The following is an 18,130-nucleotide window of genomic DNA, read 5'->3' on the forward strand; positions in this document are numbered from 1 at the left end:
GGCAACTCACAAGATTAGATAGGAACCTTAGGGGGCAATGAGTTTATGTTAATGAAGGAGAAACAACTCAGCAAAGGAGGGTGAAAATGGTTGCACAACCTGAAGAATGTAATCAATGACACTAAACAGTACATGTAGAAACTGTTGAGTTGGTATATATTTTGCTGTGTATACTCTCAACAACAAAAAAAGTCAAATGAAAACAGAATAAAAATTTACATATGTGAACTACAAATAGTAAACACAGAGATATGTGTTAATCTCTGATCATCAAAGATAAAGATAAATTCAATAAAACTATATTGAAACCTCATTTTATATCTACTGTAACAGTTAAGTTTAAAATGATTTTTAAAAAAAATTACCTGAGGAAAATGATCTGTTATGCTAATATGATGGACCATCCTAACAACCATTAAAATAATTATGAGTATTATTTAGAAAAATGCATGATCAAGTCCATTACGTTAAACAGCAAGACACACAATTCTTATGATTACTTCAATAATGTATCAACTTGTATATAAAAAATATATATATATTAATGACAATATAAAGAGTTAAAAATAAGTTTGTGAAAAAAGAGTGGATTAAGGAACTTTACTACTGTGAAAAAATTTTAATGTTTTGGAAAAAAAATTTAATGTTTTACTTCTTAAATAAAGGTAAAATTGGAAGGAAAAAAAAGTACTACCTATCTGATCTTTCACCAGCATTTCAAAAAAGGCATTTAATAACAATAAGTTGGATGATATGATCACAGATAAAACACAGTCCCTCCTGGGAAAGATTGCTCTCTTTGTTGTGGGCAAGTGAAACCTGATCTTTGACTAGTATGAACGTGATGACCAGCCTTTGGAAACCACCAACATAAAGAAGGTACTAAGATGAATGCTATTTGATATCGGCCTCTGTGTGACTAGTACCTGAGTGCCTAACTAGGGTGCTATATATAGAGTCCTTCCCTCCCTCCCACTGGCCCCTTCCACCTCAATCAGCCAAAGAAGCTTAATCTTTCATAGAAGTAGCAATGATGGGGAGAGTGGAGACTGTTCTGCAAAAGTGAGAAACTGCCAATTCTAAAAAAGAGAGCAATGAACCGGAGTCTATGAGAATGATAGCTTGCCAAAAAGAGAATGAGATGATGTAATAGCACCAAGAAGGAAAGTATACCCACCAATTCTTAACAATGATTCGACCAGCCGAAGGAGGCAGACAGTGCCACCCTTGTAACCATTTGTTTGTTCAAGTTGATTTGTTCTTTGACCTCTGTGCAAATGTCAGATCAATTATTCAGGATGGAAAATTACAGTTTAGTTGTAAATGGCTGTTGCAAAGGTATCACCTTACAATATAAAGTTGGTAAGAACAGAAAAAATACTTTTTCTCTCTAATTTTTTTCCCTGAAAGGCAATTTCATATTGCTGTATTTCCCCTTTAAAATGACAACTCTGCCAAAGGCAGTATCATTTCAAAAACATAATGATGTAGCAGAAGGATTTAATGCTAACGTAATGCTTTTAATTCATGTTTTATTCAATGACTCCGTGGTCATTATCACCAACTTCAGGCAGCTAAGTACAGAATACTTCCTAGAACCAGATTAAACTAGTTTTAGTTCAGCCAATTTACACACAATTAGAAGTATAATCAATTAAGCATAGCGTTTTTTTTTATTATGATCAAGGAAACCCTGGTGGCGTAGTGGTTAAGTGCTACAGCTGCTAACCAAGACGTCAGCAGTATGAATCCGCCAGGCGCTCCTTGGAAACTCTATCAGGCAGTTCTACTCTGTCCTATAGGGTCGCTATGAGTAGGAATTGACTTGATGGCAGTGGGTTTGGTTTGGGGGGTTATTATGATCAACTAGTTATTTATTATTGTATTATTCCAAAATCACCTGTTTAGAATATAAATTGCCAATCTGCTTAAATTCCACATTTATCTTAGGTCATCCCCTAAATTTTGATAGCTAGATAACTTGACAGCACTGGGTTAGATAACAGATCTTAAGATCAATATTTAAACTTGTAATAGATGTTGAAATATACAAATCTCTCAAAATAAAAATTAAATGAAAAAATATTATAGCAACTTGCAAAAAGTATGAAAGATACCATACTAAAAGCCAGAAGGTGTGGATTTTAGTTTCATCTTTGTAATAAACAAGCCCCAGATGTAGGGAAAAGTCATTAAACTCTGTGACCCACAGCAAACTTATTTGTAAAATGAAGGTATATGAAACTAGATGACCCCTTCCAATTTAAATATTATCTAATTTTATGTGAGCCAAGTTTTGGAGTTACAAAATATTCCCATCCCATTTACTGTTAGTACCACTTTGGCCACAAGCACAGACTGGACCCTACTATATTTAGCCTGCCACAAACAATTATGGGGGTGTTGGTCACTATATAAAACTTGTCCCAACCACAGCTGTTTTTGCATTTTTGAGAGTTGAGACCTCAAAATCATCTACACCTCCTCGCTATCTCATCTCCAATAAGACATCAGTGATTAAATCCCACTGTTTCTATGTCAACAACCTCCATATTGGGTCCCTCACCATCCTCTGTGAAGAGAACTTTTTTCACCTCGTCACTCATTACTCCCCTTTCTGCATCTAATGCTTTGGCAAAGTTGACCTACTCATTCTCTCCTAAGGCCACCTCCTAGTGCTGCTCCACCTTCCATATCCCACTGACTCACAGCCTTCCTCCTGTTTCCAGCACTTCTGTTCTGGAAGGCCTCGGAGCCCCATCTCAGTTGTTTTAATCCATCTCACACCATACCAATATTCTCGAAACGACAGCATGGAAAATTTTTGTGGTTCAGGAGGTGATTCATCCTTTGTTTCAAACTGCATTAGGACAGCACTCTAGGCTCTTTTAACACTCTTACTGGTTTTCCAATCTGCAGATAGTTCACTAGCTTATCAGCAATTCTGGTGATTCAAAAACTTACTTCCTACATGAAATATCTACAATAAGTAAATGTATAGAGACCAAAAGTCTATCAGTGGTTACTAGAGGTGAAAGGGAAGAGGGAAGGGAGAGTCATTGCACTGAGCTTCTCTTAAGTGTTATTGAAAATTTTGGAAACAGGATAGTCATGATGGTTGTACAAAATGATGAACGTAATTAGTGTCACTGAATTGAGTTTTTTTTTGTTATACTCACCACACACATACAAAAAAAACCTCACTTCAGATAACTTTTTAAAAACTACATTTTAAAGGTTTACCCAGCAACCAACAGTGCCGTCAAGTTGATTCCGACTCATAGCGACCCTATAGGACAGAGCAGAAATGCCCCACAGAGTTTCCAAGGAGCGCCTGGGTTTAAATCTCACCATTTACGCAAGCCTTTTAAAATATTCTTTGGTAGAGTTTTAAAATTTTCTTTAATCTCAAACATTTCTATTAGGTTTATTCAGAGTTATATATTTTTTTTTGTTCTTGTGAATGGATTTTTTCAGTACATTTTCTAATAAAATATATTGGTTGTATGATTCTTATTTAAAAACAAAACAAAAAGCCAGAAGCCAGTTTGTCAGAACAGAACTATGCTCCATAGGGTTTTCAATGGCTGATTTTTCAGAAGCAGATCGCCAGGCCTTTCTTTTAAGGCATCTCTGGGAGGACTCAAACCTCCAACCTTTTTGTTAACAGCCAGATGTGTTAACTGTTTACACCACCCAGAGACTCCTACTCTTATAAAGGGAAAAGATAAGTAAATTTGCCACTTGTTTAAAGTTGTACAGAAATAAAAAAGTATATGAAATAATTAGAAGATACCTATTTCAGCTTACGTATTTCTTGATTAGGTCTCATCCTACCGCATCTGATCCCATTACTCTCTTCGTAGTTTTTACTGTTTTTAAGAAGAGATCATTACACCTTATACTTTTCCTTCCTAAAATTTAGCACAAATATAATTAAATCATTATTTATTTGTATGTATCTCTCCTCTGACTCATAAAGATCCACAAGAGCAAGGGCCAAATCTCTGTTGGCCAGCACAGTGCTGACATCAGACACTCAAAAACGAACCAAATCAAACCCGCTGCCATTGAGTTGATTCTGACTCATAGCAGCCCTATAGGACAGGGTAGAACTGCCCCATAGGGTTTCCAAGGCTGTAATCTTTATGGAAGTAAGCAGACTGCTGCATCTTTCACCGGCGGAACAGGTGGTGGATTCGAACCACCGACCTTTTGGTTAGCACCCAAGAGCTTAAACACTGTGCCACCAGGGCTTCTATAGGCCCTGAAACACTTGTTGAATTAATGAATGCTCAAATGTTCCAATATATTTTGCTTTCTTCCTATTTCCAGCTGATTTCTGCTAAAATGATAAAAAGCTTACTATTATACTTTCCAGATAATTATTATTCTTCTCTTGAATTTGATATTTAATTAACACCTATTTTCCTATCTTTTTAAGTTTAAAAGACAAAGTTGGAAATAATATTCTACAAATTTATCACCTGGAATATCACACTTACCAACTAATTGGAATTTCCTGGCCTTTCATTGCTTCCTTAAGCAGATCTTATTTCAGTCAAGAGGAGTCTAGCTCTAACCCACCTCTCTTTTGCACTGAGATAGCTTAGTGAGTTGTTTTTAATGCCCTCAATATAATTCTCTTAAATGGGGCAAGGAAACAATTTTTTTCAAAATAATGTAATTGTATTAGGCAGTTACTCACCAAATATGTAGCGCAAGGACTAAAATCTTTAAATTGCAAAATAAATTTTTTTTTTAAGGGAGAAGTCACTTTCTGTGCTCCAATTTCCTTATTAACTATTAGAATTTCTAGGCCTCAACAGTCTTTTAAGACTACTGAATGCTTATTTGAAGAACTGGGGAGCAGCTCAACCTTAAAAGAAAACTGAATTGTAAGTAATTTTAAAGACTCGAAGGTAAGAACGGAAAAACAAAAGTATTTGACACCTGCATGTCAAAAACTGACTGCCAGTGGAATTCAGCTCTTCTCCAGAAGGTAATGGGAGAACAGGCTACCATCCCTGCATTCCAGTAAAGCGCAGTCTTATGGAGAGGCTACAGATAACCATAAAACATGGTGATACAACAGGTAGGTTGAGGTCTATGGGAATACTCAGGAAGGAACTTGATCTTGGGTATCAGGGAAAGTTCCCAGAAGACATAATATTTAAAATATAACAATTACAACTAGTGGGAACTTAATTTTTTTCAGTCAGTGTTACTGAAGAAATTTCTGGTGTCCTTTTGTTTTACGCTTTTAGCCACACATCACAGATGACACAGGCACACACTTAGAGCCACACACAGATTTTATTCACTTCCTTCTACACTAAGCTGATTTCATTTCTCTGTGGTTTGTGTAAACCATCACACCTAATTCATCATTGTTTCAGGGTCTGAAAATCTCAAGTAGAAAACTTTGTCATTTTCACTATCCTGTGGGAATGCTCCTGGTTATATGGTATTATCACTCCACACTCCATGCACAAAGAACCCTGGGACAAAGAGTTAAGAATACATTGCCATAAAAGGAAATAAAACCTACTCTCTCAAAACTGAAAACTTTAGATTTAGCTAATACACTCAGAATACCGTTTTGTTCTAGCTTTCCCAATCCCAAATAACTGGCACAGAACTTTCCAAAATTATCTTTAAGCTTACCCTAATTCAGTCTTACATTTTTAACTCATGGGAATATGATTACAACATAGGCTGATCCCCAAAAATATACTCTTTCCTTTGAACAACCTCCTTCCCTCTACCACACGCACGATCCTCGCCTTTTAAGTACTCTCAACATTCATATTCTCTACTATGTGTGTATTTGTATTTGTATGTGTGAAACCTAAAATTACTGGAGAAACAAAACGTAGATGGAATAGTTTTTTTTTTTTTTGTAATTAGTAGTTGAGAAACCTGAGCATACAGTGAGACCAGGTCTGCTCTGTTCTCTTGAACACAAATGGAACTGGGTGACACCCACAGCATGGATCTGTCATCACTAATGCAGAATTATATCTGAAAAGAGATTCCAGGTGTCTGTGTTAGACCAAAGGAGGTGTCTTTTAGGTCACCTCTAACCTCAGTCTACAACTCAGAGATGGCATGGAGGTGCTGGGGACTTGGACACTGCATTCCAGGCTTGATTCTTTTGTTCTAAATTCTCTACCATAAGCCCATCTCCTTAGAAGTTACAAAACTCAGCCCCACACTCACTACTTAATGATTTGCTTGCATACATATCCTGATATTCTTATTCTAAGCCTCCCCCCCTTTTTATACTTGATAATTTCATACTGATTAAAATCAAATTATATTTAACAAGATTTCTTAACCAAAAAGAATTTATCCACCTGTGGAGCCCTGGTGGTACAGTGGTTAAGAGCTAGGTTGCTAGCCAAAAGGTTGGCAGTTTGAATCCACCGACTACTCCTTGGAAACCCTATAGGGTAGTTCTACTCTTTCCTATTGGGTCACTATGAGTCAAAATTAACTCAATGGCAATTGTTTTTTTTACATTTTAGATATTTTCTACAAATTTACGTGTGTATACACAAAGATGCACTTTCCCCCTAGCAAAAGGATCAGTACCAAAAATGGATGAAATACTGGCACAGAACAATTAACTCTTGTTCTTTTTCTATGTGAGTATTTTTTGTGACAAGTAAAATTTTGCTTAAGATTATGGTAAAGCAGCTGAAGCAGTACATTGACAGGGAACTGCCAGAAATTCAAGTCAGATTCAGGAGAGGATGTGGAATGATGTCAGATGGATCTTGGTTGAAAGGAGAATACAGAAAGATGTTTACCTGTGTTTTATTCACTATGCAAAGGCATTGGACTGTGTAGATCATAACAAATTATGGATAAGATTGTGAAGAATGGGAATTCCAGAATACTTAATTGTGCTCATGCAGAACCTGTACATAGATCAAGAAGCAGTTGTTTGAATAGAACAATGGAATACCGCGTGGTTTAAACTCAGGAAAAGTGTGTGTCAGGATTGTACCCTTTCTGTACGCTGAGTAGGTAATCAGAGAAGACGGACTATATGAAGAACATGGCATCAGGATTGGAAGAAGACTCATTAACAACCTGAGTTATGCAGATTGACACCACCTTGACTGCTGAAAGTGAAGAGGACTTGAAGCACTTACTGATGAAGATCAAAGACTACAGCCTTCAATATGGATTACACCTCAACATAAATCCTCACAACCGGACCAATAAGCAACATCATGACAAACAGAAAAATTTGAAGTTGTCAAGTATTTCATTTTACTTAGATCCACAATCAACGCCCATGGAAGCAGCAGTCAAGAAATCAAATGACAATCGCATTGGGCAAGTCTGCTGCAAAAGACCTCTTTAAAATGTTAAAAAGCAAAGGTGTCACTTTTAAGACTAAGGTGCACCTGACCCAAGTCATGGTGTTTTCAACCGCCTTTATATGCAAGCGAAAGCTGGACAATGAATAAGGAAGACTGAAGAAGAATTGATGTCTTTGAATTGTGGTGTTGGCAAAGAATATTGAATATACCATGGACTGCGAGAAGAACAAACAAATCTGTCCTGGAAGAAGTACAGCGAGAATGCTCCTTAAAAGCAAGGATGGAGAGGCTTCATCTCACATGTCCTTTGAGAAGGATATCATCCTTGGTAAAATAGAGGGTCACTGAAAAAGAGGAAGACCCTTAATGAGATAGATTGACACAGTGGGTGCAACAATGGGCTCATGCATTAATAATGATTGTGAGGATGGCGCAGGACCGAGCAGCGTTTCATTCTGTTGTACACAGGCCTGCTATGAGTCGGATCCAACTCAGTGGCACCTAACAACAACAGCAATGCATGACTTAAAACAAACACACCAATGCAATGCAATCAGGTTAAATCAGTATACTTATTTCTAAACAGGTTCTTGTACTGTTTTGTCAGTTGCAAAATAGTCTCCAGACCCAAAGCAGAAATCACTTGGGCAGTACTACTGAATGTACCAACGATGAAAAAATGGAGTACACTTGGAAAACATTGTCTTTTCCTTATATTTGCTTGTCCTCTAATTCTCAGTAAACTAAAATGTACCTTCAGCAAATTGGAGGGTTCACCTAATAACATAAGTTTATTTAGGAATCATAAAATCTTCGTACCTGATGAAAATTGAAAACAAGGGTGAAACTGATTAAGCCTCTTTTCCCAAAATAACATAATTATGAGATCTCAAAGTAATGAAAATACTGTGTAGTAAGTTGAAAGGAACCTGAAATTTTATTTACTGTCTTAGTTGGTGGCACAGTGGTTAAGAGCTACTGCGTGATACGGCTGCTAACCAAAAGGCTGGGAGTTCAAACTACCAGCCGCTCCTCGGAAACCCTATGGAGCAGTTCTACTCTGCCTATAGGGTCGCTATGAGTCGGAATTGACTCGATGGTAATGAGTTTGGTGCTTGGTTTTTTGTTTGTTTCCTGTCTTAGTTACCTACTGCTGCTATAACAGAAATACCACAAGCAGACAGCTTTACCTAAAGAGAAATTTATCCTCTCTCAGTCTAGGAGGCTAGAAATCCAAATTCAGGATGCCAGCTCCAGGGGAAGGCTTTCTCTCTCTGTCAGTTCTGGGGGAACGTCCTTATCATCAATCTTCCCCCTTCGAGGAGCTTCTCAGTACAGGGATCCTGAGTCCAAAGGATACACTGTTCTCCTGGCTCTTGTTTCTTGGTGGTATGAGGTCCCCATGTCTGTCTGCTCTTCTCTCTTTTATATCTCAAAAGAGATTGGCTTAAAACACAACCTAATCTTGTGGATTGAGTCTTGCCTCATTAAAGTAACTGCCTCTAATCCTGCCTTATTAACATCATAGAGGTAGGATTTACAACATATAGGAAAATCACATCAGATGACAAAACGGTGGACAATCACACAATACTGGGAATCACGGCCTAGCCAAGTTGACATATTTTGGAGGGACACGATTCAATCCATGACACTTACTAAAATGACGAATAGAAGAGCACTTTTTGAACATTCTGCCTTGGGAGTTTAAGCTTTCAGTATTTGGCTTACACCACCAGACTTTTTACTCTGGAGGGTCTTATATTTCAAGATAGTTACATTGATAGTATCTGTGATAACATTTAATTTCTGACTCCTAGGCATCTATGTTGTCCCTTGTCATTAATACAGGTGGCAATTACAAAGTTACCCTTAGTCCAACCTTGGCTGAGTAATTCAAAAGAAAACTGAGAAATCCCTAGGGGATTTAGCAACTGTAGTCAACAAACTCTGCATGTGAGCCACACTTACACATGTATACACACAAACGCCTCAAAAATAATGCTACATCAAACACAGCAAATATTTCTTTCCGACCTTTTTTCTCTATTTTCCCGGGGTACTCATCCTTTATTGACTATGTCTCCTGACAGATTTAGTTATGTACTTAGCCACCAGCTCTGCCCTCTCTTCTGCCTAAATCCCCACATTTCCACGGCTTCCCAGATCCTGAAGTACCTTAGAAAATTCAGAAACCTTATTCATCTGCAAATGTGCAGTTCAGGGGGAATGCCTAAAAAACAATACTTAAATTTCTCAAAATGCTGAGAAAACTGAAAAAGTTAACAATTTTAATGTAGAATAATTTTAAAGAAAGGGGAAGTTTACTACAATAAGAAACTCACATTTTACTGAGTGCTCTGTGCCATTAATACAGGGTGTTTTTATGCACTATTTAATTTAAACGTTATCACCTTGACGGGGAAACTAGGGCCTAAAGAGGTATAAATAACATGCTCACTATCACATAGCAAAATAATTGTAAATCACACAGCATACAGGAAGCCACCCAAAATCTGAACTGGGGGGAAAAAAAAAACTCCCAAAGTATTAAGAAAACAGAAACCAACTTAAATTTTAATTGCAAATGTCTAGCAGTACAATATTAAAGAGTAGGGACAAATATAACTGTCATAGTTTCCTTTTCATATTCTGGATGACCAAACCCATACCATTGCCGTTGAGGACAGGAAGCTTAAATACCGACGCTAACCTATGAGGCTTAGGAACTGATTATTTTTTCTACCCTATCATGAATATTACCTGTAATTTATAATTTTACTGTCCCTGTGTTTATCATAAACCATCTCACTTGAATCCTTTCTGTTCAGAAGTCCTTCAGTGAGCAAAATTGAAGAAAATGAGTAAAAGTAAAGAAAGAACAAGAAAATATTTCCAGTTTCTCAATTAATAGTCCTCATTTTTTTTTATGTGCCACTTTTGTAACTTAGCCTTATCACAATGGGTTATATAATCAGACTCAAATAATGCTCTAAACAATCATATTTTTAAAATTCAAGGCCTTTGATTTTAGATACAGTGACATCTGAAGATTAAAAAAAAAGGAATGTAGTTTATGTAATAGCACTGTTTAATATGTGAAAAATCCTGACAAAAAGTTGTCAAGATCAAACTTCTCTGCTCAACTGACTATGATAAATAAACTCTTTTTGGATTCAGAATGTAAACAAGTAACGAAATTTCTGCAAGAAAGAGTCAAAGGAACATTGCGTTATAGAACACTTAAGGTATACATACAGGATATCTGAAGCAGGAATTATAATATTTAACAGAAGACCTAGAGAAAAGGGAAAACACAGATGGTTACCCCTTCCAACCTGAGATTTTAAATTACAGAATTTTTAAAATCATAATTAAAAAAAAATTTAAACTACAGAACTGTAAATGAGATAGTATTCACATATTAGATTTACTTCATTTAAAGTAAAATCAGTTATAGCAATCACTGCATCTGATGAATATTAGCAAATCTATTATTTTTTATCAAATGGCTAAGACCAAAAAAAAAAAAAACCATGTTTTTTTTGTTTTTTAAATCATGGTTTTTGAGAACTGTTATTTTTCCACTTGCAACTACAAAAAGGTAGCCAGTTTAAAGATATAAGAATTGTATTGCAGAAATAATAATAAATTCAATGCTACTACATTTGACAAGATTACAAACATCAGTTAGCACCCTGAGATCCTGATAATGAACAGGAACCTTCAGATACTCCAGTGCACACATTTTTGGGTACTGAGTCCAGGAATAAAGTCTGAGATTCTGCCAAGAATATTCCTCCTGCAACACAATGGCAAAACCTTTGTGTGACACAGCAGTAGATCCAACATTTTGCCAACTTCACGTTCCTCTAGCTTTTGCAGCATATGAATGAAACCAGTCTGTTCTTTTAAATCCTACTAATTCTTATTAAACAAACCGAGGGAGGTGGGGTAGCCAGTCAATTTAAGCAAATCTTTGGTTTTTGCACTTCTACAATGAGAAAATTAAATTAGTAATTGAGAATGATAGTTCAAAAAATGAAAATTACTAGACTGCCTCCATGTATTTAGAATTGTATTTAATGTACTTGGGTCCTCTCTGCATGTCCCCACCTCTACCCAACTCCCCCAGCCCCGCACCTCTTACATACACACACACACACACAGCTCCTCGTCTGGAAATCAGTGCTTTATAATTGTGGAGGCCATTAAACCCAAGTAATATAATAGCTTTATTTTCCTATAATTTTTTTGATAACTTTTATCAAGTTCAAGTTATGGACCGCATCTAGCCAACTGGAAAAACTAAGAGATGCCCGTCTTTTAAACTTGTAGGCCTACGTGAAACTTTTTTTTTTTTTAAATGTTTAAATTCATTGCCATCAAGTCAATTCCGACTCATAGTGATCCTATAGGACAGAGCAGAATTGCCCCATATGGTTTGGTAGATTCAAACTGCCGACCTTTTGATTAGCAGCCAGCCAGAGCTCTTAACCACTATGCCACCAGGGTTTAGGACAATTTATTTTATAAACTTGCACCTATTTATTGAAGAATTTTTTAACTAATACAGATATTATATGTGTATCACTAAAAACAATCAGCAAAGGGCTAAAAAAGCATGACATATATTTTTATTTCTTTTCAAGGAAAAATACCTCTCCTCACTTATCAAATAATGCTAATATTGACTGCCAAGCCTTTCTGAGGACAAGAGCTTCTTAAAAATAACAAGAACAAAACCAACCCTATTCTAAAATATTTTACTTGTACAGATAAATAAAGCTCAGATATTAACTTGGAGTTTATATTGTACTAACTTTAGTCATCAGACAAATCACTGAGTAAATTAAAAAGCAGCTACTCAGACAACCATATGAAATTGAGTAAGTGAAAGAAAAAATGATTATTAGCTCAACATGGACTATTCATAAAATGGGCAATATGCTAACTGGTCTTGTGTTCTGCTTTGATTTACAAGAATCCTTAGCTAAATCAATTACGTAAACTCCATAATTTCACAGTATTTGAGGATATGTAAAAAGCTTTTTTTTTTTTTTTTAAAAAAAAAGCTTGTTTATCTAAAATAGCTCAAACTTTCCTGTAATCTATTGGACAAACTAGTTCTTCCAGATACAGTAAAAAAAAAAAACAAAAAACTATAGCCTATGTGCTACAAATATTGAAATTTTGGGGTTTAAACTGTTAAAATTTTACTTTATTTGCAGTACTAAGTCAGATATAAAATTATTACATCTGGGAAACCTACTTTAATTTCAAAATACTATGTTAACCATTTGTGGTATGTTGTCATATGTTGCCTTCAAAATCCTTATTCTTTAATTTCTGTATGGATATTTACTAGAATACTGCACTGAATTTTCTGTTATATTATATTATTATTCTTGTCTGAACTGCACAAAACTAGTCAATGGATCAAGTAATTAAGAGACTGCACAATTTGGGGCAGCATCTTCAGAAATCTTTCATAAAAAGACAGGATACCAATTCCTTAAAATATGTCAAAATTCTCAATAAGCTAAATTCTGACAATCACTCTCAAATTCAGAAAAAATGAAATTTCAATTACATATAATTTATTTTAAATACATTCTCCTTAACAGCTGTTATTAAAAACCCACTTCTAAATACAGTTAATGCTTCTAAAAAAAATGCTTCTAGTTAACCAGTATTCTCATTTCTATATTTTCCCCCATTAAAATGAGCACACTGTATTTTGATTTTTCTTCCTACTCATTTTTCAGATCAGCATTTTAATAATCTTTTAATGAAGAAATGCTGTTCAAAGAAAACAGACCATATGAAGCTAAAGAAAATTTGCTGAGTTCACTGTTTTTCCAAGTGCAATCATCTTCCTAGACCTATTTATTAAAAATCTATGTGAAACAAATACCAGAACTGGTAAACAGCTACCAAGAACTGGAAGCTTCAAAATAAAGCCATTGAAATTACTTAGTTACACACCTTCTCTGTGAAGCCCGTTGTTTCCACTGAAAATCATACTGGACTCCTTGCATAAAAGAAGTTGCTTTCTGGCTGTCAGTAGCTACACTGGTAGTAACTGAGGGATCCAGATGTCTGCAATGGTTAAAACAAATGTTGGGTGCTTTTTCTGCTTCCCTCTGTAAGGTTTTTCACAAAGGCAGCAGAGTAAGAGCGCACATAGCAACAGCACTTACAGCCGATTGGACAGAGGGTGTGCTCAGCCTCCCCAGCTCCCTAGGTCCACTACAGCTTCCAGTATATTGGTGGCAGTGTCATGTTTTCTTTGCTCCTCTTATGAATTCTGCTGTGTTTAGGCAACTTGAAAGGAAAGAATAGTAGATTGATAATGACAAAGTATGTGCCTCTAAAATCTGTCTTTACTTGCTTTCAAAAAGGAAGAAATTTGAAAGCCAAAATTTATTCCTCATAAAACTGAGAATAAAGAGGGGTGGGGGTGGGGGTATCAATTTACTTCACCTTTCAAGTAATTTGGGTTCTACAAAGTGAAATCCTCTGAAAATATGGAAAGATAAAAACATACAACAATCAGAATAAACCATCAACATCCATCCACTTAGACCTATGATTTACCTTACAACAAACTTTTCAAACTCCTAGAAAAGCAGGACCAGAAATAGTCTCCCCACGAATTTATGCAGTGTCATTTAAGAGGGTAAGAAAAAGTGATGCTGATGGGTTGATTAAAAAAATTAAAAAAGGAAAAATAATCACTTATGTAGTAAAATCTGATGATAAAAGATTTACTAGGTATTTGTATAAAAACTAGGTATTGGTATTAAAACATCTCTTCTTACATTAAAAAAATGCATTTGCCTAAGTTCATTTACTTTATCATAAACTTACCTGAAGATATGAAGGTACAGTAGATTTTTTTTTTTCAGATTTTAAGTACTGGGCTTCAGTGTATGAGTTCACACTATTTCCATAAGCTTTAACAATAACTACAAAATCCCTCCCGAACTTACAAAGTTGTTTAGGGGAGTCAATGCATGTGGTAGAGTAAGAAGAGATACGAAGGGTCAGAAAAATTCCTCATTTCAGAAATATTTTCCCTGAATATCACACAAACTAGGTTAGTAGTTTTAAGACTTTTTTTTCAAATTTTTTATTGTACTTTAGATGAAGGTTTACAGAACAAACTAGCTTCTCATTAAACAGTACATGTACTGTTTTATGACACTGCTTAACAACCCCACATGTCAACACTTTCTCTTCTCCTAGGCTGGTGTGCCCCAATAGTCTCCTTTTGTTTTACGGGCCTGTCCAATCTTTGGCTGAAGGGTGACCCTCAGGAGTGACTTCATTACTGAGCTGAAAGGGTTATCAGGGAAACATATTCTCAGGGTTTCTCCAGTCTCTGTCAGGCCAGGAAGTCTGGTCTTTCTTTTTGAGTTAGAATTTTGTTCTACATGTTTCTCCAGGACTGTCCAGGACCCTCTAGTGTGATCTCAGTCAGAACAGTCAGTCGCGGTAGCTGGGCACCATCTAGTTGTCCTGGACTCAGTCTGGTGGAGGCCGTGGTAGATGTGGTCCGTTAGTCCTTTGGACTAATCTTTCTCTTATGTCTTTAGTTTTCTTCATTCTTCCTTGCTTCCAAAGGGGTGAGATCAGTGAAGTATCATAGATGGTCGCTCACGGGCTTTTAAGACCCCAGACGCCACTCACCAAAGGAGAATGTAGAACATTTTCTATATAAACTATGTTATGCCAATTGAGCTAGATGTTCCCTGAAACCATGATCCCCACAGCCCACAACCCATCAATTCAGTCCATTAAGGAGTTTGGATGTGGCAATGGAGCTTCCATTACCTTGGCAAGGCTGTAAATCTTGACAGGAGTAGACTACCACATCTTTCTCCCACAGAGTGGCTACGGGGTTCAAACTGCTGAACTTTGGGTTAGCAGTTACTGTTTTTAACCACTGTGCCACCAGGGCTTCTTCTTTTTTTGAAATTTTTATTGCGCTTTAAGTGAAAGTTTACAAATCAAGTCAGTCTCTCACACAAAAACTTATATACACCATGCTACATACTCCCCATTGCTCTCCCCCTAATGAGAAAGCCCATTCCCTCCCTTCACTTTCGCTTTTCGTGTCCATTCCGCTGACTTCTAACCACTCTACCCTCTAATCTCCCCTCCAGACGGGAGATGCCAACATAGTCTCAAGTGTCCACCTGATCAAAGAAGCTCACTCCTCACCAGCATCCCTCTCCATACCATTTTCAGTCCAATCCCTGTCTGAAGAGTTGGCTTTGGGAATGGTTCCTGTTCTGGGCCAACAGAAGGTCTGGGGGCCATGACCACTGGGGTGCTTCTAGTCTGATTCAGACCATTAAGTCTGGTATTTTTACAAGAATTTGGGGTCTGCATCCCACTGCTCTTCTGCTCCCTCAGGAGTTCTCTGTTGTGTTCCCTGTCAGGGCAGTCATCGGTTGTTGCCAGGCACCATCTAGTTCTTCTGGTCTCCGGATGATGTAGTCTCTGGTTTATGAGGCCCTCTCTGTCTCTTGGCTCGTAATTCCTTTGTGTCCTTGGTGTTCTTCATCCCCCTTTGGTCCAGGTGGGTTGAGACCAATTGATGCATCTTAGATGGCCTCTTGCTAACGTTTAAGACCCCAGACGCCACTCTCCAAAGTGGGACACAGGATGTTTTCTTAATAGATTTTATAAGGCCAATTGACATAGACATCCCCTGAAACTATGGTCCCCAAAACCCCACCCCTGCTACTCTGGCCTTCGAAATATTCAGTTAATTCAGGAAACTTGTTCGCTTTTGGTTTAGTCCAGTTGTGCTGACCTCGCCTATATTGTGTGGTCTTTCCCTTCACCTAAAGTAGTTCTCATCTACTATCTGATTAATATCCCTCTCCTACCCTTCCTCCCTCCCCCCTCTCATAACCATCAAAGAAAATATTTTCTTCTGTTTTAACTATTTCTTGGGCACTTATAATAGTGGTCATATACAACACTTGCCTTTTTGCAACTAATTTCACTCAGCATAATACCTTCCAGATTCCTCCATGTTATGAAATCTTTCACAGATTCATCACTGTTCTTTATCGATGCCTAGTATTCCACTGTGTGAATATACCATAATTTATTTATCCATTCATCCATTGATGGGCAACTTGGTTGCTTCCATCTTTTTGCTATTGTAAGCAGTGCTGCAATGAACACGGGTGTGCATATTTCTGTTCGTGTAAAGGCTCTTATTTCTCTAGGATATATTCCAAGGAGTGGGATTGCTGAATCCTATGGTAAAAAAAAAAAAAATTTTTTTATGGTAGTTCTATTTCTAGCTTTTTAAAGAAGCGCCAAAAGGATTTCAAAAGTGGTTGTACCATTTTACATTCCCACCAGCAGAGTTTAAGTGTTCCAGTCTCTCCACAACCTCTCCAACATTTATTATTTTGTGTTTTTTGGATTAATGCCAGCCTTGTTGGAGTGAGATGGAATCTCACTGTAGTTTTGATTTGCATTTCTCTAATGGCTAATGATCATGAGCATTTCCTCATGTATCTGTTAGCTACCTGAATGTCTTCTTTAGTGAAGTGTCTGGTTCATACATTTTGCTCATTTTTTAATTGGGTTATTTGTCCTTCTGTAGTTGAGTTTTTACAGTATCATGTAGATTTTAGAGATCAGACACTGATCAGAAATGTCATAGGTAAAAACTTTTTCCCATTATGTAGGTAATCTTTTTACTCTTTTGGTTAAGTCTCTGGATGAGCTTAAGTGTTTGATTTTTAGAAGCTCCCAGTTATCTAGTTTCTCTTCTGCATTGTTAGTAATATTCCGTATACTGTTTATGTCATGTGTTAGGGTTCCTAACGATGTCCCTATTTTTTCTCCCATGCTCTTTACTGTTTTAGATTTTATATTCAGGTCTTTGATCCATTTTGAGTTCATTTTTGTGCACAGTAGGAGGTATGGCTCGTTTCGTTTTTTTACAGATGGATATCCAGTTATGCCAGCACCATTTGTTAAAAAGACTGTCTTTTCACCATTTAACTGCTTTGGGGCCTTTGTCAAGTATCAACTGCTCATATGTGGATGGATTTATGTCTGGATTCTAGGCTGTGTTCCATTGGTCTCTGTATCTGTTGTTGTACCAGTGCCAGGCTGTTTTGACAACTGTGGTGATATAATAGCATCTAAAATCAGGTAGTGTGAGGCCTTCCACTTTGTTCTTCTTTTTCAGTAATGCTTTACTTATCCAGGGCCTCTTTCCCTTCCACATGAAGTCAGTTACTTGTTTCTTCATCTCATTAAAAAATGTCATTGGAATTTCGATTGGAATTGCATTGTATCTATAAATGGCTTTTGGTAGAATAGACATTTTCACAATGTTAAGTCTTCCTATCCATGAGCAAGGTATGTTTTTCCAATTATGTAGGTCTCTTGGTTTCTTGCAGAAATGTACTGTAGTTTTCTTTGTATAAGTCTTTTACATCTCTGGTAAGATTTATTCCTAAGTATTTTATCTTCTTGGGGGCTTCTGTAAATGGTATTGATTTGAAGATTTCCCCTTCGAAGGTCTTTTTGTTGGTGTAGAGGAATCCAACTGATTTTTGTATGTTTATCTTCTATCCTGACACTTTGAACTCTTCTATTAGTTTCAGTAGTTTTCTTGAGGATTCATTAGGGTTTTCTGTGTATAAGATCATGTCATCTGCAAATAGAGACACTTTTACTTCTTCCTTGTCAATCTGGATGCTCTTTATTTCTTTATCTAGCCTAATTGCTCTGGTTAGGACCTCCAG

General features: G+C 36.7%; 1 protein-coding gene across 12 annotated transcripts in view; it reads right to left on the reverse strand.

Annotated features, from left to right (window-relative positions):
* Positions 1-18,130, reverse strand: part of ATOSA (atos homolog A) — a 156,367-nt gene that overhangs the window by 87,483 nt on the left and 50,754 nt on the right. For 8 of the 12 annotated variants that reach the window (XR_010323579.1, XM_064295246.1, XM_064295245.1 and 5 more), the window contains exon 3: positions 13,326-13,664. The exons of 3 other annotated variants lie outside the window; for them this stretch is intronic. Coding sequence is in view for 8 of the 9 variants with exons in the window: in XM_064295246.1 (XP_064151316.1) it covers positions 13,326-13,362 (37 nt within the window). In the remaining variant the exon portion in view is untranslated. The remainder of the gene's footprint in view (positions 1-13,325; positions 13,665-18,130) is intronic. One more of the 12 variants, XM_064295241.1, reaches the window with a different exon arrangement.

Source organism: Loxodonta africana, chromosome 12 (genome assembly GCF_030014295.1).
Source record: "Loxodonta africana isolate mLoxAfr1 chromosome 12, mLoxAfr1.hap2, whole genome shotgun sequence".
Lineage (NCBI taxonomy): Eukaryota > Metazoa > Chordata > Mammalia > Proboscidea > Elephantidae > Loxodonta > Loxodonta africana.